The 25468-nt window shown below is 55.0% G+C and overlaps 1 protein-coding gene across 2 annotated transcripts in view; it reads left to right on the forward strand.

Moving 5' to 3' along the window:
• The window catches only part of SCUBE1 (signal peptide, CUB domain and EGF like domain containing 1), a 138783-nt gene that overhangs the window by 31439 nt on the left and 81876 nt on the right, over nt 1–25468 (forward strand). For both annotated transcript variants that reach the window (XM_087448781.1, XM_087448782.1), the window contains exon 4: nt 16106–16240. In XM_087448781.1, coding sequence (XP_087304907.1) covers nt 16106–16240 — 135 coding nt within the window. The remainder of the gene's footprint in view (nt 1–16105; nt 16241–25468) is intronic.

Genomic DNA, 25468 nt, shown 5'->3' on the forward strand with positions numbered 1-25468 from the left:
GAGCACTATGTGGAACCCCGTGGCGTGGCTGCTGTGTCAGAGCCCTTCTCCCTCCAGCATCTTGTGATTTGGTGACCTGGCGGCATGGCACGACCGCAGGGGCAGTGGCCGGGCTCTTTGCCGTGTCCTCCTGGCCCCTGCTAGAGGCAGTCCCTGTCTCCCTCTCCCTCCTTGTTTCTCAGAACTGTGGTCTCTGGCGCATGGAAGAGCTTTCATTTCCCTAAACGTGCCACCCTTTCCTGCTCTGGAGTGTCCTTCTGCCTGCTCTTCCTTCTGCCCAAGTCACCATTCCCCATGCTCTTCATTAACACTTTGTTTGGCTGAGCCCTACTTGTCCCTCAGCACTTGGCTTAGACATCAGCCCCTCCAGAAAGCCTTTCCTGGGTGCCCACGGCCCCCGGGCTTCCCTCAGATTCAGCACTGAGCTCCCAGGTTTGTCGCTGGACCTCTGGGGGTGAGCCTCCCCTACTGCCTCAGGAGCTCCTGGAGGGCTGAGCCCCAGGGTGACTTAGCTGTTTGTCCCTGGGCCCAGCACAGGCTCATTTACGTGATGAAGGGACAGGTGGATGGCTGGGGCAGGGGGCAGAGGTTTGCTCCAGAGGAGCACCACTTGACGGTGGGGAGTGCACAAGCCTGCCACTGGGGTTGAGCATCAGCACTCTAGAAACTGTGGAGATGTGCTGGGGAAGTCTCCCACAGCCTGAGACTATACCCTCTGCGGCTGCCCAGGCTCAAGACTGCCCCATCCTCTCTCCATGCCCAGCGCCTTCTGGTCTCGGTTCTAGACGAGGGGAAAGCAGGCCTTGGGAATCAGACACATCAAGCCTCGGCTCCCAGCTCCCTTCCTAGCTGGTGGTTTGGGGCCAGCTCTCTGCTCTCACTTTTTGTCCCAGGAAAGGAGGCGTGATGATGTTCCTGTGAGGGGACTCTAGGAATATGGGGAGGTGGTCTGTGTGAAAGCATGGGGGCACACGGTGGGCATCAGGAGTGTTCCCTTCCTTCCTCCTTCCCACTCTCCTTGGGTTGTAGGTCGGTCAGGGGCCACGTCACCATATGAGGCCTCCCTTCCCATTGGTGGGACTGGGCTGAAATCTGTTGTCTCACTTGCCCTGTGCCAGCCTCACCTTTGAATAGGTCTCAATTTGGTGGCTTGGGGAAGAAGTCCTGCTTTGTCCCAGGGTGAAGAATGCCAAGGCCATAAACAGCAAAGAAAAACACCCAGCTGCAGAGGACAGGACAGGCAAGCAGACACTTTCCTTCATCTTTCTTGTTTGCAGTCCATGTGCCAAGGGCTTGGTCAGAACTCTGAGAAATAAACAAAAAATAAGTGTCTTGTCAAGGCTCTTTAAAAATACCCTACCACCAAAACACATGCCCCAAACCAGAACTGAGCCGTGTGCCTAAAAAGGGGCATTATCAACAAAGAAGCGTGTCCCAGAGCTGCAGTACAGCACTTCCTCTGCCAACAGTCGTGCTTATTTTGGAGCAGCCTGGGCCCTGGGCGGTGTTTGGGGTCACCCTGGACATTCGCTGGGCCTGGCTGTGTCTGGACAGATGCCGCAGTGACCCTCCTGCCCCAGCACCAGCAGGACAGGCCCTGGCTGTTTACTGTGGCCATTAGCCAGCCCCATGCATCGCCTGCCCCAGCACCCCTCCCTGTCACCCACCTTGTCCCAACCACATGCAGCTGGAAATAGACCGGCTGGCAGAGACGCCTTGCGGCTGGCCGGCACTCCTTGTTTGTGGGAAGTGGGTAGCCATGGCAGCCGCCTAGCTGCTTGGTCTGGGGTCTTTAGTAACCTCCCAGGTGCTACCTTAATGGTGGGAGAGGATCCCTCAGGCCAACTTGCCCTCCCCTGGCTCATCTGCTGGCTGCCAAGGGGTCAGACAGCATTGGGGCCATTTGATGGAGCCCTCTGAGTGGGATCTTCCTGGGGCCCCTGTTGCCACTGGAGGAGTCTGGCATCCTCAGCCTGGCAGCTGGCCCCTCATGATCTGGGCTCTGCCTGCCACTCTACCCTTGCCTTCTCTTAGTATGAGTATTAAGACTGTCCCCAGGCACCTTATGCCCTCCAGGCTCCCTCCTGCCTGAAGAACCATCAGTCTCCCCTTGCCTGTCCTGAGTGCTCCTGTTCATCCTTCTGCACCTCCTCTTTGACCCTCCCAGCACAAGGACTTGCTCCCCACCCTGCGGGGACTGACCGGAGTCACAGTGCTCATCACGCGGAGTTGAAAAGGTCTGTTTACTTACCCATCTTCCACACGTGTAGTAATTATACAGAAACACTCAGAGAAATCAATAGAAAAGACAGAAAATAATTCCCCCACCCCAACAGGTCAGCGGTTTTCACGTCCTAATGTTCCTGTCCAGTATCGCCTGTGTGTGACCTGACTTTATATGGTTATGATCACGCGTGGATGTTTGTGTGCTGCGTCCCCCCGGTATTCCATGCGAACTTCTCCTGCTGTTGGTGTGTAATTGCATAGCTGAGATGTGGGACAGGAGTCAGAGCCCAGACTGGGGGTGGCCTGGCAGCCTGTGGGCACTGAGAGCTGCTGCTGTGGCTGTCTGGTTGGCACAGCAGACGTGCCTGGGAGAAACGGTTTGTAACCTCTGGGTCAGCAAGTGCCGCGAGTGCCACATGTCCCAGGTCGGGGGTCCTGAGATCCGTCAGACGGGAGTCTCACCTTCCAGGAGCTCTTGGCTGTATGCAGAAATACTCCCACCATGGCATCCTTGGTGTAATCGATGCTACACCAAGTACTGGCAGGTGGGGCGGGGATCTCACCCGGCTGGGAGTGAGTGAAAGGTTGCCGGGTTGAGGTGGAGAGGGGATGAGGGGAGGAGGGAGCGGCATGTGTAAAGCCTAGAGGTGGGACAGGCTTGGCCAGGTAGGAGAGAAGGTTCCGGAGTAGACGACGATCTGTAAAAAGGTGGTCTCTGTGGGCAGAGCCAGGAGTGTAAATGCTCTTGGGGTCTGAGTCCCGGACACCTGAGGCTGGCAAATGGAGGAGTGTCGGGGGATCACCTCTGGCTGCACACTGGGCACGTCACGGGCTCAAGCCTGGCTCCAGCCCCTCCTTCAACAGCCGCCAGGGCCCCAGCTGCCGCTTCAGGCTCATCACACACACGCACATACACGCACGTCCACGTGTGCACATGATTTGCACACACATGCGTGCACCCCCATCCTACCACCAAGCGCACTTTTCCCTGGCTGGTCCTCACGTGGCTTAGAGAGGGGCTCCCCTGCCTCTCGGTTAGGCCTCCAGTCCCTCTCCACAGCACCTTCTTCCTCCCTGCACAGCTCTGACCCCATCAGCAGTTGATCTCTGTTGGTCTCACCACCTCTCCACCCTGGACGGGCTGCTCCCTGAGGGCAGGCCTTGACCTCATGCTCACTGCTTACTCCCTGCCCCAGGGCAGGGCCTCGGGCACTTGTTGAGTGAATGACTGAAAGAACAAACACAGGTGGTTCATCACAGCCAGTTCTCTGGGGGAGATGTGGGCATCAGAACGGTGACTTCAGATGAAGCACCTGCTCAAGCACACGCACGCAGGGGAAATTAGCAAATCGTGTGCAGACTCAAGGGGTCCGGTGGTAAGAAAAAGGCCACAGTCTTTGACCCAGGAACCCCACTTCTGGGAATCCATCTGAAGGAAATAATCCCTAAAATGGAAAGGGGGATAGCTGCCCAGACGTGTCTCTCACAGGGGAGTTTATCAATGGGGTGGCATGGAGACGAACGCACCGAGGGCATGGTGGGGGTCCCTTGCCTCCTGGACAAGCAGCAGGCAAGAAGGGCAGTCAGGACTGAGTCCCAGCATGGAAAACGCTCCAACTCAACTCTCTGTGAGGAAGGGGAAAGGTCGTGTACAGAGTGACTCATTACCACTAGGTGAAAATCAGTGCATGAAAAAAGGCAAACAAAATAGATGCTCATGATTATGGTTGTAGCTGGAGTGTAGGTTTGTTGATCCTTTTTGTGTGTGTGTGCTGTTTTTCAAAATTCCTTGTAAATTCAAATTTTTAAATAATAGAACAGTTTTATTGGACAGGTGTTGGGGAGCCATGCTAGGTTCTTGAGAGGAGGAATGCCATGGAAAGGAAGTGGCCGAAAACTGGGGCTGGAAGGGGTGGGGCTGGCCATGGGGAGGCATGGTGATCTTTCCACTGCTTCAGCCAAGCTTAGTGCCCCCTTTTCCACGAAGCTCCCTGGGGCCATGTCAGCCTCCACCTCTGCCTTCCTGCAGCCCCTCAGTCTGCCGCTTTCTGAAGTGTGTCCACTCTGTCAGCACAAAGTCATTTCTCAGTCTTGTGGCCACATGACCCCCCAGGGCCTGGCCACGAGGGACTGCTGAGAGCAGGAAGGGACAAGCCCGCTCACAGTGAGCCAGTGAAGGAGCCATCGCAGGACGGAGGCAGGAGCCTCGGGCCTGGGGTTTGCTGGGAGCCTCACACTCAGGGAGAACTCCCAGGTGGCGACTGGTGTGCACGTGGAGGGCGCTGGCGGGAAGGAGGAAGAGAACTGGCCACCATGAAGCACACACAATAGCCTGACAAGTGGAAAGGCCTGGATTTTACACAACAGCTTTGGAAGGTGGAAGAAAATGCCGAGTTCAGTCGGGAAGAATTGCTGCCCCGAAGTTCAGAATTCCAGGCAGTACTGAGAGTGGGAAGTTGATGCTGGAAGTAAGTCCTTGAAGCCGGCTGGAGTCGGGCGTGGTGACTGGCCAGAGGCCCTGTGTTAGCCGGGGCAACGTGGGAGGCTCCTGGGCCCTGCTTGGTTCAGAGACGTTTTTCCTGAGGCAGCGAGACTCCCCCGCCCGCCCCGTGCACAGGTAGTCGCACTCAGCAGGCCTGTTTTATTTCTGAGGATGTTCATTCAGGATCCTGTCAGAGCATTTCCCCTCTCCTTTCTTAGAGCTCCTCGCTTTGGGTCCATAATTTGTTTGTTTGGTTTTCTTCTCCTTCCCTCTTTCCACTTCTCCACTCCTATCTCCATCAAAAGAAATTTTTAAAAACTCCAGTGCCTCCCACAGATGTCCAGCCAGGATCCTGTTCGCAGCTGCGCTGTCAGAGGCCTGGGCAGGGGGTTGCGGGGGGGTGGCAAAAGCGTCCAGTTCCCATCCTGGCCCTGTCACCCACGTGCTGGTGACCGAGGGCAGGCTGCTCGCCACTCGGAGCTCCTGGTTATAACACTGCTGCTGCCCTGGGCTGAGACTAGGTGTGACCCTGGAGCAAGAGTGCCTGGCACAGAGCAGGGGCTCAGGGAGTGGGGCTTCCCTCCCGTCCTGCTGTGCTTGAGAGATCAGAGGAAGAGTTGGTCTTGCTGTAAGTGGCATAGACAGAGGTCAACAGGGTGTCATTCAGGAGGGCACCCACTGTCTCCAGACCCCCACCCTCTCTGCCTGCTTCCTGAAGCAGTGCCCAGTTAGAACGGCTCTTCTTTAGCTGGACTGTGGTCCTCGTCCCACTGAAGGCACCGACGAAGCAGGAGGACATGGGGCTGTGCTCACTTACAGGAGCCCCTGTGTGGTCCGTTCATTCATTGAGCACCAGTGCTCACATGCTGGTGTATCTGAGGGAGTCTCCTCCTCCTCCATCCTCTCCACAGGCTCCACACAGGCAGGGCTGTGCTGACCCCAGGATGGGGCCACTCCCAGGCAAAGCTGACACAGGCATATGGGCACAGCTCTTCTCTGACCAGCCCTCGCTCACCCTCCTGATGAGGCAATGGCCTCTGTCCCCCAAAGACCTGCTGGCCAGCACTCACTCCCATCACTCATCTAGGACTGCCTTCCTTGACTGGGTCCTGGAGCTCCAGGACCTCCCTGGGCAGACCCTCTGGGGCCACACCGCTCATCCCTGATGGGACAGGCCTAGAGCCAGGGCCCCCAGGCCAGAGCTGCCTGCCCAACCACGTTTTGTAGTTCTCAGTCAGTTACTTGGTCCGCAGATGGGGATTATGTGTCCCATGCACTGTTTAAAACCCTGGGATATAGCGATGCTGAAGACAGACATGACCTTAGTTCTCAAGGACTCTGCATTCTCTGGGGAGACAGAGAGACAGACACGCAGAAGATACCAGGTAGATGGAAGTACCGAGTGGATGGAAGTACTGGGTAGAAGGAAGGACAGGGTAGATGGAAGTACCGAGTAGACAGCAGGCAGTATGGGTGACTGCTGCTTTAGCTTGGTGGTCAGGGAGAACATCTCTGTAGAGGTGACATGTGAGCTGAGGTCTGAATGAGGAGGAACCAGCCATGCCAAGGTCAGGGAAGAACGTTCCAGGCAGGGGAACAGCAGGTACAAAGGCCCCGAGATGGGAACAAGTAGCTGTGGTCAAGGGACAGCCAGGGCACAGCGTGCTGCAGTCGGATGAGCAAGGGGGAGGCTGCTAGGAGGTGTGGGCAAAGCAGTTCACTTGGGCCTGGTCAGCCAGGAAAGAGAGTTCGTGTTTTATTCAAAGCGAGCGAGGAAGCCTTTGGAGGCTTTCAAGCAGGGGCCTAGCCCAGCTGGTTGACACTTAGAGGTCACTGCGTGGGGCGGCAGGGCAAGGGTGGAAGCAGGGAGGCCAGTGGGGAGGCCAACACAAGAACGCAGGCCAGAGATGAGGGGCGTGGGCCCAGCAATTCCAGGGGTGGAGGTGAGGAGATGTCATGGTATTTGGGCTTCATTTGCAGGCGGAGCTGACGGTACCGGACCTGCTAAGGGATTAGATGTGGGGAGTGGGGTAGGGAGGTGTCGAGGATGACTGCCAGGGATTGTGGCTGAAGCAACTGTGAGTTGTGCTGCCATTGGCTAAGATGGGGAAGGCTGAGGGCAGGACCGGGCTTGGCTTTGTTCTCTTCTCTGTTTGTGGGAGGTGGAGTTAGGGGTTCAGTGTGGGCCCTGTTAGGTTTGTCCTGCCTGTTGGGCTTCTAGGTGCAGGTGCCGGGTCAGCCACTGAGGTCTAGTCTGGGGAGCAGAGGAGCAGGCAGGCCCAGAGGTTTGGGCAGCATTGGCAAATAGGTGGCTGGTAAAGCCATGGGACGGGGTGCCATCTCCAGGAACAGTGACCAGAGGAGCCCAGGCCTCACTGACCTGGCCTTATGGGTGCACTGAGCTCCCCGGGTCTAGTGCTGCCTGAGGCCGCTCTAAAGGAGGCAGTGTCCACAGAATGGGAGAAAGTGCTTGTCAACCGTATATCTGATAAGGGTCTAGTCTCTAGGATATATAAATAACTCTTACAACTCAACAGTGAAAAGACAAATAACCCAATTTAAAAATGGACAAAGGATTTGAACAGACACTTCTCCAAAGAAGATATATACAGATGGACAATCAGCCGTGAAAAGATGCTCAACATCATTAGATAGAGAAATGCAAATCAAACCATAATGAGATACCACTTCACACCCACTAGGATGGTTCTAATTTTTTAAAAACAAACAATGGAAAATAACAAGTATTGACGAGGCTGTGGAGAAGTTGGAAACCTTATATTTTGCTGGTGGGAATGTAAAATGGTGTGTAGTCACTGTGGAAAACAGTGACATTTCCTCAAAAAGTTAAACATAGAGTTACCATATGACCCAACAATGCCACTCCTGGGTATATACCCAAGAGAATTGAAACACATTCACACAAAACTTGTACATGAATGTTCGTAGCAGCATTATTCATAATAGCTAAAGAGTGGAAACAACCCAAATGTCCATCAGCTGGTGAATGGATAAACACAATGTGGTCTATCCATACAATGGAGTATTATTCAGGCATAGAAAGGAATGAAGTACTGACACGTGCTACATTGTGGATGAACCTTGAAAACATTAAGCTCCGTGAAAGAAACCAGACACAAAAGGCCACCTATAGTATGATGCCATTTCAATGAAATATCCAGAATAGGCAAATCTGTAAAGACAAAAACTAGACTACTAGTGGTTGCCAGGGGCTGGAGGAGGGGAGAATTGGGACTGATAATGGGTCCTGGGCTGCTTTTTGGGGTGATGGAAATGTTCTGGAATTAGATCGTGGTGATGTTTGCACTACCTTGTGAATATACAAAAAGTCATTGAAGTATGCCCTTTAAGATGGTGAATTTTATGTAATGTGAATTATATCTCAATAAGAATAAGTGATTTGAGAAATGAAAGAGGTAGCTTGGGCAGAGCATGAGAGGGTAGGGCTTGTCTCACAGCCAGAGCAGGCCACATGCATGGCCCTGTGTCCAGTTCTGGGCCAACGTTAAGCACCTGATAGGCTGGGCCCCCCCAAGAAGGGTGACTCAGGTGGCGAGCAGGCCAGAACCTACATCAGGAGAGAGCAGTTCCAGGAGCTGAAGCTGCTCTGCTTGAAGACGGAAGGCCAAGGCAGGGCTGAGCACTCCCTTCAGATGCAGTTTGCTGTCACTTTTCCGGTTTGGAAGGGACTTTACCGTCCCCCAAAGCCCCGAAGCCTTTGCAGTGGCTATGTTCAGCCCTGGCTAACATCTGTTGGTAGTTTGTGTGTGCTGGGCACCGTGCCAAGTGCTTCACCTCCATCATGTTCTTTAATTCCCAGAACAATTCAGGTACTATTGTCCCTGTTTTATAGAGAAGGATAACAAGACCCAAGATGGTTAAGCGACCTGCCCACAGTTACACAGCAAGTTACTCATTGAATCTTGTGCTCCAGCTGGTGTGACTTGCAGGGCAAGAACCAAGACCCGTAGGTGGTGATCACAGGGAGGCAGCATGCAGATTATTATAAGGCAAAGCGGTTGGCAGTCGGAGCTAGGCAGCAAAATCCCGGTCCTTAGAGATGTTCATCGCTGCTCAGCCATCGCTGGGGGACCACAAGGCAGCAGCTGGGATTGAGCTGGGGCCCAGATGAGGGATGCGGTGACCAGACCCTGAAGGCCAGTAGCTTCAACAGCGCTCTGGCCTGCCCTGGCCTCGCTCCTCGGGTCTGGGTGTGCTGTGGGCTTGCCTGTCTGGAAAGCCGACCCACCACTCATGGAGGACTTGGGCCCAGCCTAAGAGGCTCAGTGTCAGAGCAGGGCTGCAGTGGGAGACCCTGTGTCTTCCACACACAGCTGACCTGCTGGGGAGTCAGGAGCCCCTGAGAAGGCCCCAGCTGATGCCCAGACCAGTCATACCTCCTGGCTTCCTGTGCCAGCACCTCTAACAGCTCCAGGAGTGTCCCAGATCTGGCAGAACTTAGGCCCCAAAGCTCTAAGACCCATGTGTATTTTACCAGAAATCTAATCCATCTGGTTCTCCTTTATTTACACTTAACTCATCAAATGCAATTTTGCAAGAGCCGCTCGATAGCCAAACAGCTTTTCTGCCTAAGCCTCCCTTCTGAAAGGAGCCAGGGAGGGCTGGGGCCTCAGCCCTCCGGGACCAGGAGGGAGCTCTCAGGGTTGGAGGTCGAGTTTGGTTCCTGAGATGGGTTGGTGCCTCTGCCTCTGTTCCCGGACCCTCAATGGGAGCCAGAATGCCGGAGCCAGGCATGGGGCTTGACACACAGTAGGCTCTTGGCAGCCAGGAAAACATGGGCGGGGTCCAGGCAGAACACAGAGTCTCTGTTACAAATCGTGAAACGTTCATGGGAAACACAAGGCAACCAAAGCTGGATCCAGAAGTAATTTTTAGTTATAAATAACTGCAAACCTGGATTCCTGGTCCAAAGTGGGACAAACAGCCAGCTATTAATAAAAACAAACACCAGCACTTTGGGCCAAAAAGCAAACCTCATGGGCAAACCACAGTCCTGCCTACAGAGGCCTTTCGGAAAGAGATCAAACTACAGCCCATTGGTGTCGGCTCTGGAAACCCTTCTTGCTGGAAAACAACCATATCCATCACAGTGCATAGGCCCATCCCAGACTCTTCAGTGGCTGGTAGGGGTGGGGGTGGCCTCTACCTGTGAGTGGTGAGCACACGGAGCAGAGCTGGGCAGAGTCACACCTGAGGGCTGTCTCCCCCACCCCAGCATCCAGACCTGTGCTTGTGCAGGGTGCTGCAGAGTGAGGTGGAGACACCTGACCCCAGAGATGCTATTTGGACTTGATCTTTGGTGCCGAGGTGCTGTGTCCTGTTCTGACTAGAGTCATCACAGTGGCCAGTGGGACTGGTAGGGAGAGGCTGGAGGCCGGGAGATCCAGAAGGAGCATGGAGACTACGCCCGTGGGGAGAGGCTGAGGCCCAAGCCAGGGCTGGGTCATGGGAGTGGAGATGAGACAGATGGGCAAGGTGGTGAGGAGTCAGCAGCCTTGGTGACTGCTTGGGTGTGGGAGGGAAAGGGGGCGGGGCTTCTCGACCAAGCCAGTTCTCAGGCAGGGTGGCTAGGTGGCGGCACGGCAGAGCTGGAGTGAGGACCTTCTTTTGCCCTCCTTGGCACCCTTGTCTACGTCCCTCCCTCCCGTCTTCCATCCTCCCTTGGCTGTTGGCTGAATGAATGAGTGCTCACTACGTACCAGGCGCGGGGCCTCAGGCTGGGGAGCAGCCTTCAAGGAGCGTAGGCCATATGTCTTTTATCTCAGACCTCACTAGAATGATCTCTTTCAGAGGGTGTCTCCCAGCCCTACCAGCTGAGGGCCCCCCGAGCAGGGACCAGCCACAGTTCAGCTTCCTCTCCCTTCCTAGCTCCCTTGCCTACCAGTCCCACCACTGGCCCAGAAGAGTTAGGGGCTCCTAACTCCATCAGCCCCTGCAGTCAAAGATGCATTTGTGTGTTAATGGAGGGAGCACATTCACCCAGGGAGGCTGCAGGCTGGTGCCTTCCAGAGGGTGACCTGGCTAGTCCAGGCAGCCCATGATGAAGGCTCTTGGCCGACCCTCACAGACAGGGGGCCTTTGGGGTTCTGTCTCCATGCCACGTCCTTCAATTCTGTTGCCAATTAGAAGGGTTTCCCAAGAGGAGCCCTCTAGAGTCTGCCTCAGAACCCACGGGCCTCTTCTCTGCTTTGTAGCTAAGTCCCTGTGCTGAGGAGCTCCCTGCCTTCTGGGAACATTCAGCTGTGGCCATAAATAAAGATGAAGGACCACGAGCTGCCAGCAGGACTCAGAGGCAGAGCACGCCTGCATCCCACCCGGAGCCTGTTCAGGGATCAGGGACCATGGATTGGAGACAGGCTTACTCAGGGCCCTCACTGCACACAAGCTCAGCCTCCACGAGGCCTCGGTGGTTGATGAACTCTGGCTTGTCTGGCTGCACAGACATCTTCCCCAAGGACTGTCCCGTCTGCCAGCAGGACTGGTGGCAATGGGGGCCACGGTTTGTGAGAGCCCTGATGGGATCTTCTTGAGGGGGGATGTACAGGCCACAAAGCTTCCAGAACTCCTCTCCTGCCCAAGTGGTCACAGGCCCTTCCCCATCTATACCCCGCCCTGCCCCTTCCACAAGAATTTGCTTCCAGAACACCTCCTCCTCATCCTCCAGCCTCAGGTCACCAATCTCCCCACTCTCCTCGCCCCGGCTCCCACATCGCCTCCTCCACAAAGCCTCCCAGTGCTCGGGTCCGATACATCAGCAGCCCAGTGAGCAGGGACTTAACTAGTGGTGTTCACTTCAGTGCCCCTGGCAACTCCCAGAGAGTGTGGCACATGGTAGTTGCCCAGTGTTTGTGGAGGGAATGAGTGAACAGAAAGGTTTCTGGTGGATTTCAAAGGCAAGAAGATCTTCTGCCTGGACAAGGAGGCAGAGGGTGTCCCAAGAGGAGATGCATGTGTGTGTATGAAGTCAAGTGTGTATGAGAGGGTGTGTTCAGAGAACAGCAGAAATAGGGGGGGCTACTGGAAGGTGGGCAGGCTATGGGGAACCTTGAATGAGCCCTCTCTGCATTCCCAGTAGGAACCAGGACAGTGCTCTGCTCCAGTAGACTGGCCTTGTATGGTAGTGAGCTCCCTGTCTCTGGCATGTGCAAGCACATGTGTGCTATTCAGTTTATCTTGCTGACACCTGAGCACACACTCAGCCTGACCCTCTACAAGGATATAGAAGAGACTCAGGTCTGTCCTCAGCTCAGAGCAGAGACAGCATGACCAAGCCCAAGGTCCAGGGCAGGGGAAGGAAGTCGTGAGCAAAGGTACACCTGGTCTGGGAGCCAGGGGCAAGCAAATTCTGCTGGGCACCAGGAGGACTTTGGAGCGGAGGGAGCTTCTGCGCCAGGGTTTGGAGACATGAGCGTGTGGGTTCCGGGGAGGTTTGTAAGCATAAATATCCAAGGAATTTACTCTCACTGCCACGATCAGGCCCGAAGCGTCCTCGTTCAGAGAAGCTGAATCACGGAAGAGCAGAGTAAGGGCTTTGGACACAGGCTCATTGGGCTTCAAATCCCCCCTCCGCCTGTTTTATAGCCTTGGGCAAGTCTCTTCCCTCTCTGGTCCTCAGTTTTCTCATCTGAGAATCAGGATGATAAGGATAATGCCCCCTGTGTGGAGCTGTTGTGCAGATTTATTAAGATAGTGCCTGAGAGTGCCAAACCAGGGCCCAGCCAGCAGAAAGTGCTGTTATTTATGATAATAAGGCTGCCAGCCCCTCCCTGCCAACCTGGATGCTCATCTCTGGGGGGACGTGGGTGGTGGGGTGGGATTCCCACACAGTGGCCCATCAGTACATGGAACAGTCAGTTCCCTGGGAGAGAAGGAAGAGGACTGTGTGTGCCTCAGCACCCCAGGAGGGCTTCCTGGAGGACACAGTCTGCAGTCCCTCCTGGGGATGAGGCCTGGGAACCTCCCACAGGCCACAGGTCAGGGGCAGAACTCAGGTTGTCTGACTCCCAGGTATAGGCTCCCTCCTGGCCATGGGGCACCTCTCATAACAGAATGTGCCAAGGCCTGGGGGACCAAGGAGCAGTGTGTCCTGGGCTTGCCCCCTTCAGGAGAGCCAAGGGCCTCTGCTGGGCCTGGTGAGGGCCCCCAGGTGAACCCAGTCTGTCCTAGGCCGGTGAACAGCCGTCTCACGGACCCAATGCTCCAGTTGGTCACTCTTCACACCTCACTGTGGGTCCCGTTTGAAGGGCTCAGGACATGGGGGTGTGAGGGTGTGAGGTGGGGCCTCAGGCCCTTAATCCAGCTCCTAGATAACTGCCACAGGCTACCCAAAGGGATTCTGCAACCATGATTTCCTGCCCAACTTGGGCGCAGGGAGGCCTGTGTATGGACCACAGTGGAAAAAGAGTACAGAGGGGGCAGCCCCCTCTTCCCTCCTGCTTAATCTTGGGGCTTTATCATTTGGGAGTGGGGAAAAGAAATGTTTACATGGCCTTGCATTTGTTTCAAATTATTCATCAGTGTTGGCGGGTCATTGTTCCCTGCTAGTGTAAACAGCCATGTCCCAAGGCCCAGCCACTCTGCCAGCTCATTGAGAGTTTGTAGATGTGTTACGTCAACCACTGTTTGGTTCCTGGCTTCCAGTGAGGTGAAGAGTGGGTCGGGCCAGATGGGTGGCACCAGGGGGCTTGTTCATGGTGGGGTCGAAGTAGTGTTTCCCCACCATGAATTCAGCGTTTGAGGGCCTATGTCTGTTTTGTTTGGTTTACCAATTGAATCTTTACTGGACTGGGGAAGCCAAAGTACAGAGCAAAGAATCTGAGAACTGGAGGAAGAACAGCAAAGAATGTGACTTGAAGGGGGTCTGGACTGAGTCCCAGGACCAGCTACCCCTGTGCAAATCTTATGTGTGCCAGCACGCAGGCATCAGCGCCTCTCTGGGGTCTTATTGGGCTAGAGACAGACTGAGCCCAGGTGTGCTGGGACAGTCCTTATGTTACTGGTGGCAGGCTGGCTCTGGCTTTGCCTTTGCCTTTGCATCTGGGGTTCCTGAGTGTATGTTCAAGGTAACACCCAGCGTGAGCAAGTGTTAAGAGTAGCCAGTTCTTCATAGCATTCATCTGAATGCACTTGACAGTGTGGCCAGCTTAGCAGGGGCTAAAGGTATGTGCTCAGGAGCTGGACAGCGGGTTTGAGTTCTGCCTTCACTCTGAGAATTTGTGTGACTTTGCTCAAGTTACTTCAACTCTCTATGCCTCAGTGTCCTCATCTGTCAAGTGGGGTCAGTAACACAACCTATCGCCCAGGGTTGCTGCAAGGATCGAGTGAGTTGATATTCGTGAAGCCCCATGCTTGACATACAAGTTCACTCAAGGAGTGTTAGCTTTTTGTTGTTATTAATAGGATGAACAGGACACGGTGCCTGGCTTAGAGCTGTTCATGGTCTAGTGCAGGCAGGGGACAACCTTGCCCAGAGGCAGTGTGGAGGGGAGGTGCCCCAGCAAAGGTGACGCTGCCACTGGGCCTTTAGGGAGCCATCAGTAGGACTTTGTTGAAGGTTTTCAGAATAATCCCTCTCAGTCCTTCCCAGCTTACCCCAGGATCCCACTCTTGGTCTCCTCTCAGCAAGAGCCACCTTTACTATTTTAGCTGTAACTGTTGGTGTCTTTTAGAGTTCAGAGGTCTGCCTCCCTCCTGGCTGCCACACAGCTGACATTTGAGCTTGCTGGAGAATAATGACCTGCCTCACCGTCGGCCTCAAAGGCAGCCACACAGTCTCCTGGGTGGTGAAGTGGTCTGTAGTCCCTGAGCCTAAGTAGGACCCCACTGAAATAGCACCAGAGCTGAGTCCTCTCCCGGCTCAGTGAGGTCGCTCTGGCTGATTGCTTACCTATTCACATCCTTCTGGTCCCGGTAGTAAAAGATGGCTGTGTTAAAAAGAACCGTATAAAAAGCTCAAGGCCAAAGTGAATGTGTGTGTGTGTGTGTGTGTGTGTGTGTGTGTGTGTGTGTGTGTGTTGGGGGTTGAGGGTTGAGGGTTGGCTAGAGGCAGCCAGTAGCTCACGTTGCCTTTGTGGTTTCATATATTTGCCTATTAAAATGACAATACAGACATGGCACATTAAGGTTTAAGAAGCCCTTCTTTCATTAAACAAACTGACAGTGTAGGGGGTTATGACTTTGGTAATTGAAACATGCTGTTCTGTTCAAGACCAGAACTCCATAAAGACTCTTTTCAGCCAACAGCACCCTTTGTGCCAGCAGCCTCTGGCCAAAAATGAGCGTTGGCCCTGAGGTCTGTCTCTCCCAGAAAGAGGGAAAGACCGCTTGGCAGCCCTCCGCGGCAGTCTCGGCAGCCAGAGGTCAGGGCCTTTTAAAAACCTCCTCATTCTCTGGGCTTTTAAAATCAATTTTCAAGGCAGAAAGCCTCTAGCGAGGGGGGGATTTTAACAGGCTGCCTTGTCCTCCAGCCTCTCCCAAGCTACAAGGTCTAGTGCTGCAGTTGTGAATCTGAGGTGTGGTTGAAAAAGAGGGGACAGTGGAATTTGGTTGGCAGGGCTCTGTGTGTTGAGGGTAGATGGTGCAGGTTGCAAAATCTTCCTAGAGAGGGAGAGTCTGGCAACATGAGTGAGAGCCCAGGTTTGGAAGTCAGACCACCAGGTTTGAATCCTGCCTCTGTGGGACCTTGCACAGGTGAGTTTGCCTCTGTGTACCTCAGTTTTCCCATCTATAAACTGGGCTAATACCTGGATCTGACTTAAAGGATTGCTGTGAGGATTACAGAGGTTAATACAGGTAAGATGCTTAGAACAGTGCTAGGCACACAGGAGAATCAGGGTCAGTTAGCATTACAGCCATTGTAACTATCTACCTCTGTGGAATAACTCTGTGGGATTCTGTTGTGGAGTACTACTGTGGAGAACCACCATGGAGTACCACTGGGGAGTACCTCTGTAGAGTATCACTGTGGTGTAGCACCATGGAGTACCGCCAGGGAGTACCTCTGTAGAATATCACTATGGTGTGGCACCATGGAGTACACCAGGGAGTACCTCTGTAGAGTATCACTGTGGTGTAGCACTGTGGAGTACCACCAGGGAGTACCTCTGTAGAGTATCACTGTGGTGTAGCACCGTGGAGTACCTCTGTAGAGTATCACTGTGGTGTAGCACCATGGAGTACCACCGGGGAGTACCTCTGCAGAGTGTCACTGTAGTAGTATAGCTCCGTGGAGTACCTCCATGGAGCCACTTCCGTGCAGTGTGGGGAAACTGATTGCATCCATGTCCCACCAGCCAGTCACCCCTCGCTTCCAGCTGCAGATGTGATTTCTCTTCTCTTTTCTTCCTCTTCTGACAGACGTGGACGAGTGTCAGGACAACAATGGTGGCTGCCAGCAGATCTGTGTCAATGCCATGGGCAGCTACGAGTGTCAGTGCCACAGTGGCTTTTTCCTCAGTGACAACCAGCACACCTGCATCCACCGCTCCAACGGTGAGTACTGCCTGTGCCGGCCAGGCAGCGCCCCCATCCCCACAGGAACAGGCAGCCCCTGGACACCCCTTTCCCATGTCCTAGTTCAGGGGGCCGCAGCGTCAAGGCAGGGAGTTTTGGTGGTGGCCCCGAAGGGCTGTTTTGTGCTTCTGGTGCTGGTTCTGCAGGGAGCTCCTCCGGGCCCCTCCCTCTACCCTCTCTACCACGGCTGTGGGGGTTCCTGGCGTTTTTATGTGGAGGTGAGGTGGGGCCACAAATAGGCGGATGTGACCAGAAAAGCTGTGTTCCTTTCTGGGCTGGGGGCTGGGTGTAGCCCATTCTCCATGGTCCTCTTCCCCAAGAGGGGCTCAAGGCCTGCCCAGGCTGAGTTCCAGTTTCTCAGTCTCCACGAGGCTGGTGCACCAACAACTCATCTGCTGCGTGTTTGCTGGGTCACCAGCCAGTGGAGGGTCCTTGTGGTCAGGACCCTGCTGCCCTCTGGAGGCCTGGTGGGAGGGCGGGCCAGCTGGGGCAGTACAGAGGGACCCAGGAACACTCCTGGCCAGCCCAAGTGCTGGGGCAGCTGGGGCCAGCCCAGACTGGGACAGAGACTGGCCTCCAGCCAAGCCCAGCAGGTGAGGGTTTTTGGTGTCAGGGCAGTGGTGGTCAGAGTTTAGGCCCAAGGTAGCAGGGCTGTGAGGTGGGACAGCTGGCCAGAAGCCAGGACTCATGTGCTTAGAGGAGAGGGTCTTCCAGGCAGAGGGAACAGCATTTGTGAAGGTATGAGAGGCTATATTGCTTAAGGTGATCGCAAGGTCTGGAATCTCGAGGCAGGCTGTGTGCTGCAGCAGAGCAGGCTGAGGGCAGAGGCGAGGGCGGGTGCTTCTGGGGCCTGGGGAATAGAAATGGAAGGAGGACAAGATAGCCGCATGGCCTTGCCCCAGCCTAAGCCCCTCCCCCATCGCTGACCTTGACAAGGAGGAAGTGTTGGGGGGCGTGGAGGGGCCTCCTGTAAGGGCCATACCTCCAGTCTGGGGCACCAGCAGGAGGCCGGAGAGTGGCTCACACTGAAAGGTGGGGAACGAAAAGGGCACCTGGGCTCTGGACCAAGTGTGAGTCCAGTTCTGCCGCCCCCTGGCTGGCAGCCCTTCCTCGGGCAGCTCCGATGCGCTGAGCCTCAGCTGCCTCGTCCAGCAAATGGGGCCGTGGTGTTGACCTGGCAGGGTCTCTGGAGGATGGAATGAGATCCTGGGTATAGAGTGCCCAGCATGTGCTAAAGCTAACAAAGGCTGTGGGGGAGACTCAGGGGCCCTGGGCCTGATTTTTATTTGAAAGCAGTTCCCGAGAAAGAAAAGAGAAAAACACTTAACAAGTACAAAACCCAGGATAATTAGGCAGAATGACTTTAATGGACTCCTTAGAATCGTTGGTGTTCGTTTAGGCGATTTCCTCCAAGACAAGCGGGCCTGATGACCCAGCACTGCCGTGTCCCCCAAGGACATGAAGGCCATGCTGTGAGGTTCCTGGGGGCTGGCTCGGGTCGCACTGTCCAGACTTCCACGGCAGCCCACACAGGCAGCTCAGCTTGCACCTTATGAGACCTCCCAGCTGTGGGGCTGTGGGGTCGACTGCCCGAAATGAGGACCTGGGCCCAAATCAAGTTTTATAAGAAGCAGATTTATGGGGAGGAGAGTGAGTGTTTGTGGTGGACGGGGAGTCCTGCTTGCATCAAGGAGAGGGGGTTTTACAGAGCGACTGCCCTGAGTAAGCTGTCAAGTCCCGAGGCCAGGGTGGCCTAAGCCTCTTTTCCAGCCAGGCTGGGTGTGCTCTGTTCCTTTGACAAATGGCCTTTCCGCGGGCAGGGCTCCAGGTGGAGTTGTGAGGCCCCTGGTTGAACGGAGGGTGCGCAGGAAGGGGAAACCAACACAACGCAGGACGGCAGCCGTGTCCAGTTTGTAACAGGCTCCTGGTTTGGCCTGGAAGCATTTGCTGTACTAAGGATTGTTACAAAGGATTGTAAGGATGTTACAAAGCAGACCTCCGCGTCAGCCAGTGGAGTGGGGTCCGGGAGATGATGACGTGGGAAGCAGCGACAGTGGCTGCGTGGGGTCATGCACTTTCTCTGAGCAGACACGGGCCTTCACGGCAGCCTGGTGAGGTGGGGTATCATGACCCCTGGGGATTGGTGAGGAAGCTGAAGCCCAGTCAAGTTAGGGGACCTGCCGAAGGTCACACTGTGGGGAAGTGGCAGAGTCAGGATACCAGCCCACGTCACTAGCTGTGACGTGATGAGGCGGCTGGTAAGGAAAGAGATAGAATGGCGGAATAGACAGGAATAGGCTAGAGCTGAAGGCCTCTTTGAGGAAGCCACACATGAGCTGAAACTGAACGACAGACAAGAGCGGCCATGGGAGGAGTTGGGGGCAGTGTGCCACACAGGGTGTGTGCAAAGGCCCTGAGGTGGGAGTGGACCAAGCTCTTGTGAAAAGCAGAACGAAGGGTGGGATGGTGGAGCACGGTGAGCCAAGGGGACAAGGAGCCCAGGATGAGGGGAGGTTAGCAAGGGCAAGACCCTGTGAGGCTGGTGAACTGTGGGCAGGAGTTTGGATTTTGTGCGGAGGGCAGCTATGGGAAGCTGGTTAAGCACAGGTTGAAAATGATGCTGGAGGGGAGAATGGAGGACTTCTAGGGGAACTCAGATACTTCAGGCACTGGGCCTCAAATTAATTGTGCAGTGGAGCCTTGAACTCATGAGCCTCACCCCACCCAAAGGCTCTAGGTGGCCAGATCCTGGTTTTTAAGTGAAGCCAGGAATCCAGATTTAACCAGAATACAGATTTGGGGGCCTCAACCCCAATCTATGTTAACTAGAACAGTGGTTAAAGAAGTCCGTCTCTCGTTAGGATTTTTAAATCTGGGCAATGCATCACTCTGAAAAGCAGCAGATAACTTCTTGGACAGCTTCCGAAGGACAAGTGGCAGCATTTCCCGGGTTTCTGAAGGCTGTGTGGAAGGTCTGAAGAGGACAGGCCCACTGGCCGGGCTGTGAGCCGACTGCTCGTGGATGCCCGTGGGTGGAGATGGGGCCTGGGTGACAGGACAAGTGGCCTCCCTCCCTGAGCCTCATTCATTGTTGTGACAGTTGCCCACCACGATTGTGTGACAGCCACAGTAACGATTGTTACAGCTCAAAATGAAAGTGTGTCTGGGGGGCCAAAACCCAGTTTATTTTGCACCTGAGTAGCTTCTGATCCCCATGGCTCCTGGAAGGGCCGAGGGGGCCAGAGCCATTTGGCAAATCAGATTCCTCGTGTCACCTGACTCTTCCTAACGCCTGTCAGCTCTTTGGCGCCTCCCCTGAGCAGGAGAAAAGCACACAGGCTGGTTTTGATTAGAGGGGGCTAGATGCATGAGCAAGGTCAACCCAGGTCAGTCCAGGCTCCTAGCCGCAAAACAAGGCCACAGGGCTCAGATTTGCTGAGTGGCCCCGCTTCCCAGGTGCCAGTGCAAACCCTAGCCCAAGGCACGTGGCTCTGGCTAGGCTGGGGTTGGGAGTTTTAGGTTCTCGGCCATTCTCCATCTCCACTGGCCACATGGCCTCTGCAGGTCACTCCTGCCTCTCTGGGTCTCTTTGTCTGTAAGTTGGGACCAGTAATTCCTCCCAGGCGAGTGCGGGATCCATTAGGGGAATGCTTTGAAGCAGTCAGGTGCATCACCTACCCTAGGGTGGCGACTCATGTAGGCAGCTTCTTCAGGTCTTCAGAACTCAGGCTTGATTTGGGGACACAGGCTGTTCCCCTGTCCCAGCGCTGGGTGGGAAGGGACCCAGAGTTGCTGGAATCTGTGGCCTGTCTCCCTCTGTTCAGCATTTCCAGGCGCTGGTTCTATCACCATGACAGCTCACACTCGCCTCCCTCTCAGCCTCTGGCCCAGCAAGCAACAACCGTTTCTCCTCTGCCCCATGGCCCCAGGACAGCCAGTCCAGAACAGTCCCAGCCTCCACTGCCCCGCGTCATAGTCACGCACCCGGGGGGCCTCTCCAGTCCCAGAGTGCATGGGCCACTGAGGAGCCAGCACTGTCACACTCTCTCCCTCTCCTGTGCTTGCTCTGTTTTCTTTACCTTGTGTCCTATCTGCTCCAAGAAGATGTGGCCTCCTGGATGACCTTCCTCCCAATGAAGAGTTCTTTCAGTCGGAGCAGAATGGGCTTAGGGAGGAGACGGCGCTCTGAAAGGCTAGGCCTCACCAGCTGTGTGATTGTAGGTCACTATGGCATTCATCCATGTGCCGGGTGCCCGGCTAGTCCCTGGGAGCAAAAGCAGGCGTGGTCCCCTGTGAGGCTTTCAGTCTAGGAAGGGGATCAAATGATCAATAAAGGTCTTAAGAGTTACCGAATAATAACGAGCTGAGGAAAAACCCTCTGGAGGGAGGGATCCGGGGCTTCCAGGGGCTCTAGTGCTCTCGTCTGAACAGCAGAGACGGTGATGAGAATGATCTCGTCAGCCTGACAAAGGATCACTGCTCTCGAGGGCACTGGTCCTGGGCCACTCTGCTGCCCCTGGCAGTGGGTTCGAGGTGTCTGTGCCTCTCACTCAGGCAGCTGTCCTGCATAGCTGTGCTCTGAAGCCTCACCAAACGCCCACTCTGGTCCAACCTGTGGCAGTGGTGGAAAGGCACCAGAGTGAGAAGAAACGTCACGTTGTCCCCACAGGCTTGCAAGGGGGCTCTAGGGACTGCACGTGTCAAAGCCAAGCCCCGAGGGCCTTTGGCACCTCTTGTTTCCCTGTCGTCTCTGTGTTACACCATGATCAAGAGCACAGCTTCTGGGGCCTGGCTGTCTCGGCTGGAATTCAGCTCCATCCTCATTATCTGTGTGACCTTGAGCAAGTCACTTAACCTCTCTGTGCCTGGTGGCTGTAGTCATAGCATCTACTTCAGAGTGTTGAAAGATCATTCAATAAAGGTAGGCTCTTATTGTTATTTATCACAGATGAGGAAACAGGCCCCAGGGAGGGCAGGGCCTCACCCAGGGCCCCACAGCAAGCCAGCAGCAGAGACGGGGCCTGGGTGCACACTGAGCGAGGCTCTGCTGATGCGTGCTGGGTGCTGGCTGAAACCTGAGCTTCAGCTGAGGGTAGACAGGAGCTCAGGAGTCAGGCCTCGTCCCCAAGGAACTCACTTGCAAGGGGTGAGCTGGTGGCCTTTGCACCTGGGTTTGTTCGTGCGCAGGGTGGCACATGCCAATGCCTGGGGCTCCTCAAGATGACCGGCCTTACTCGCTCCTCTAGCACAAGCTCATCAGCGCTCGCCACCTGTCCCGCCCGGGCTGCAGAGGTCATATAGGGCCCTGCCCTCCAGGAGAGCCCAGCCCCGTCCTCCCTGTAGAGAGTGGAGCCATGAGCCAGGCCTCTGGCTGCTCACACTGCTCCCCAGCCCTGGGGTGCCCACACCACTCCGTCTACTGACAGAGGCCCCCACCCAGCCCTCAGTGAGAGTGCCCATCGCTGCACAGCCTGTCCTGAACAGCCCCAGCGAGACTTGTCAGGCTCTGCCCGTTCTCTGCCACGGTGGCCACCTCTGTCCCCCACCCCCTGCTGTTGCTGGCTGTTGCTCCGGAAAGCAGTTTTTCTCTTGGTGCCTGTGTCCTTGCAGCTTGGGAGCTCCCTGCGAGCAGGGACTGCTTCACTGTCTGTGCGTCCTGGCACATGGATGAGGTCCTTTGGAAAGAACCGAGGGAGGAAGGAGAGTGCTGCTCAGCTCTCAGTGGCTCCCTGGGCCTGGGCGCCCCGCATCCTTGGGTTGTGCAGGCAGATTCCTGGTCAGCACATGCTAGAGGGCAGTGTGATCTGGGCCGAGTGGCGGGGACCCAGAGGGTCTGTGGGCCACCGCCTGGGAGAGACCAGGCGCAGCGCGGTTGGCAGCACACTGAAGCCCTGCTGTGCTGCCTCCTTGCCCGTGTTTGATGCTCTGGAACAGGCCTACAGGGCAGCTGAGCTTCTGTGCCCTGCAAGGCTGAGGCCCGTGCAGGGCAGATGCCAGGCTAGCACTCTCCCACAGAGGCATCGTGGGTTTACCTGAGTGCGTTTAACATTCCATTTAATGTCCTTCTGAGCCTGTTTAAATGCACTTGTAAACACGGCTAGGAAACCACATTGCCCTCCCACCACTGCCTTCCCTGTGGCAAAATCGGGGCCGCGTTCACAAAGCTCAAGGCTTGGCGTCAAGGGTGACACTGGCTCCAGCCAAAATTAGTGATGGGGGCCAGGAATAGGAAAGCTTGGCTTCCTTTGCATTAAATAGTAATGATAATGATAGCGAGAGCTACATTTATTGTGTGCTTACTGCGTGCCAGGCACTGTTACTGAGCACTTTTCGTGCATTACCACATGGCATCCTTACAGTGATCCCATTTTACAGACTTAGAAACCAAGACACAGAGGTTAGGGAACTTACCCAAAGTTGCTCAGCCAGTGGTACAGAGAGACCCGTGCTCTGGTGGTCTGGCCCTGGGGCCTGGGCAGACTACGTGGAGGGTTAGACAAGGCTTGAACCCCCCCGTGTAGCCGGCCCAGGTGGGGTGAGACCTGGGAGAGGCCCCGAGGGACAGCAGAGATGCCTCCTCGGCTGGCACCACCTGCAGTTCCCCAGTGTGAGCGTTCCAGATACCACTGTGCCTCTTTAAGCACCAGGAGGTTAAAAGACACTTGGTGGTGGGAATTTTCTGAAATACCTCACCCGCTTCCCTTCTCTTTTCAGGGGAACAGCCTGCGTCGGCGTGGCCTCTTTTCCCTACGATTCCTAATTTTTGGTACAAACTTAGTTACCAAGACAGCCACTCCTCTTAGGGCTAGAGAATGCTTGGTAATGTTTGTCCCGTTCTGAATGTCCCTAGACCTCTGGGCCAAAAGTGACTCCTCTCTTTTGCTCTTGCTGCTGTCAGCTGTTCTGTACCACCATCTCCCAGCCAGGGTTCCACATGCACACGCAGGTTGGGACTGAGGCCTCCTGGCCGGGTGGGACAGTGCTTGGGTTTTGCAACAGCTGTTTCCCTCCTGGGAGCTGTTTTCACTTATTTCCCAGTTCATAGGTACACTCTGCTTGATTGGGTTGTGCAAAGATGACCTCTGGGTAAATTAGAATTAATTATTTTGTTTATTGCATGAACCCTGCATGAAGTATTTTTAGGATCTCTTCATTTTATCTGTAAGTTTGTAAGGGTAAATACTCAAGTGTAACTCGAGACAAAACAATAGGATTTTTAAAACTTTTATTTTGAAAGATTTATAGATTTATAAGAAAATGCAAAAATAGTAAAGACAGGTCCTGTGTACCCTTCACCCAGTCTCCCCCAGCAGTAACACCTTACATCACTGGAGAACAGTAGCCACACAGGAAACTGACATTGGTGTGGTGTATGTGTATGGTTCTGTGCCTTTTTATTACATGTAGAATCACGGAACCACCTCTGTAGTCAAGAATTAATAATGATGGAATCACTAAATACTTTGCTGGGCACATTATGAGCACTTTACCTGTCTTAACTAGGGGGACTGTATAAGTTAATGTCCAAACCAGTACATTTTTGAGAGTGAAAGGAGGCGCCGCTGACTGTGCCAGGGCAGCAGGTATAAACTGGGACCATCCCAGGCAAACTGAGACATATGGTCACCCTGACATGACCGCATTAAATCCCTTGACCCCTACGAGGTAGGTACTAGTTCCTCCCGTATGCAGATGGCAAATAACAGAGGCAAATAATGTGCCCAGGGTCACATGGCTCGTGGGGGTAGTGCTGGGGCGGGGCCCATTTGGTCTGGGTTCAAATCATGACCACCTCCTGTGGCTGCCTCTCAGCGTTTAAAGGAACCACAGCTATCCTGTGGTTCACCCCTTCTCTGGTCAGGCGTGGAAACTGAGCCCTAAAGAGAGGGAAGACTTCCTTGCCCATGCGCTGGTCAGCCGGGATTGGGGTTGTGATGCCCAAATCTGCGCCCTGGGCGTAGCCTGGCATGGTGTGGCGTGCTAGGTGGTCAGCGTGGCCCCTGAGCAGCAGTGCTGAGGGGCTCGGCCAGTGGCCTGTTCAGGTCAGAGGGAACTTACCTGTGCCCGGGGGCTAGGAGCCTGGCTGGGTGGAGAGGGGTCAAAGCAACCCCCGAGAGCAGGTGGCCTCTGAAGTGGCCGCTGAGAGGAGAGTCGATGGGCGATCAGTGGGCAGAGGGGCCAGCATGGCCTGGGGCTTTTGGGGGATTGGGGAGAAGGTTGGGTGGCGTCAGGGCTTGTGGTGGGAAGGAGAGGGCAAGAGGCTGGCAGGGTCATCTGTGTTCAGACCTTGGTTGAAAGTAATGGATTGGAGGCAGCAGACCTTGAAAAACAACTTGAAGTCGATCTCTGAAGACAGAGAGGCAGAAACTCTAGACACAGGTGCAGTGACACAAACACGGAGCCCTTTCTGGGCCTGAGTTCTGGGATGGTGTCTGGAATGGTGGGGGTCCTCAGACACCACCACCTTCCAGCGCCATCTGACTGAGGGGGCGATTCCGTGGCTGCCCCAGGGCCGCAGAGCCGGGCGGGTTGGGTGCCAGTGTTTGCCCTGACATCAGGTCATTTCTATCCACTCTCCCCTCCCCTATGCCTGATACTTTTCTTATGTGGTTGCTTTTGATTTTGTTTCCAAGCTAGCCTAGACCCTGGGCCCTCTGCCACTCCCGCCCCAGCTCCCTTTTCTTCTTTTTACCCTGTAGGTCATCCAGCTGCTCTTCACTGCCTGAGCCCTTAATTCAGGCCAGTCTGGCCTCTCACCTCTGGCCAGTGGTTCTCTGACATCTAAGGTTTCAGCTTTGTTCTGGTTGCCCAGAGGAGTCAGTGTCCCAACAGCCATTGTCTGTTGGAGAGAGTGGGTCCTGGAGCCTGAAGCCAGACCCAAAGCTGGTGGAAGTGAGGGGGTCGGGAAACTGTGGTTAGCATGAGGGGGTCGGGAAACTGTGGTTAGCAGGAGTTTGGACCTTGCTGTGAAAGTGACAGGGTACCCTATCAGTCCTGAGGGTGGGGGTATGATCCACATTTTGGGAAGATCTCCACCTACCTTGGCTTGGACAGGGTGATGAAGCAATTTGCTGGGAGGTGGCACTGATGGCCATCAGGGTCTGGAACTCACAAGGGGGCAGAGTAGGTGGAGAGAAGGATGGCTGAGGAGGGAGGATGGCTGAGGAGAAGGTGACAGGAAATGGCTGAGGGGAAGATGGCAGGATG

This window comes from Ceratotherium simum, chromosome 25 (assembly GCF_057802395.1).
Source record: "Ceratotherium simum simum isolate JZ-2026a chromosome 25, ASM5780239v1, whole genome shotgun sequence".
Classification (NCBI taxonomy): Eukaryota; Metazoa; Chordata; class Mammalia; order Perissodactyla; family Rhinocerotidae; genus Ceratotherium; species Ceratotherium simum.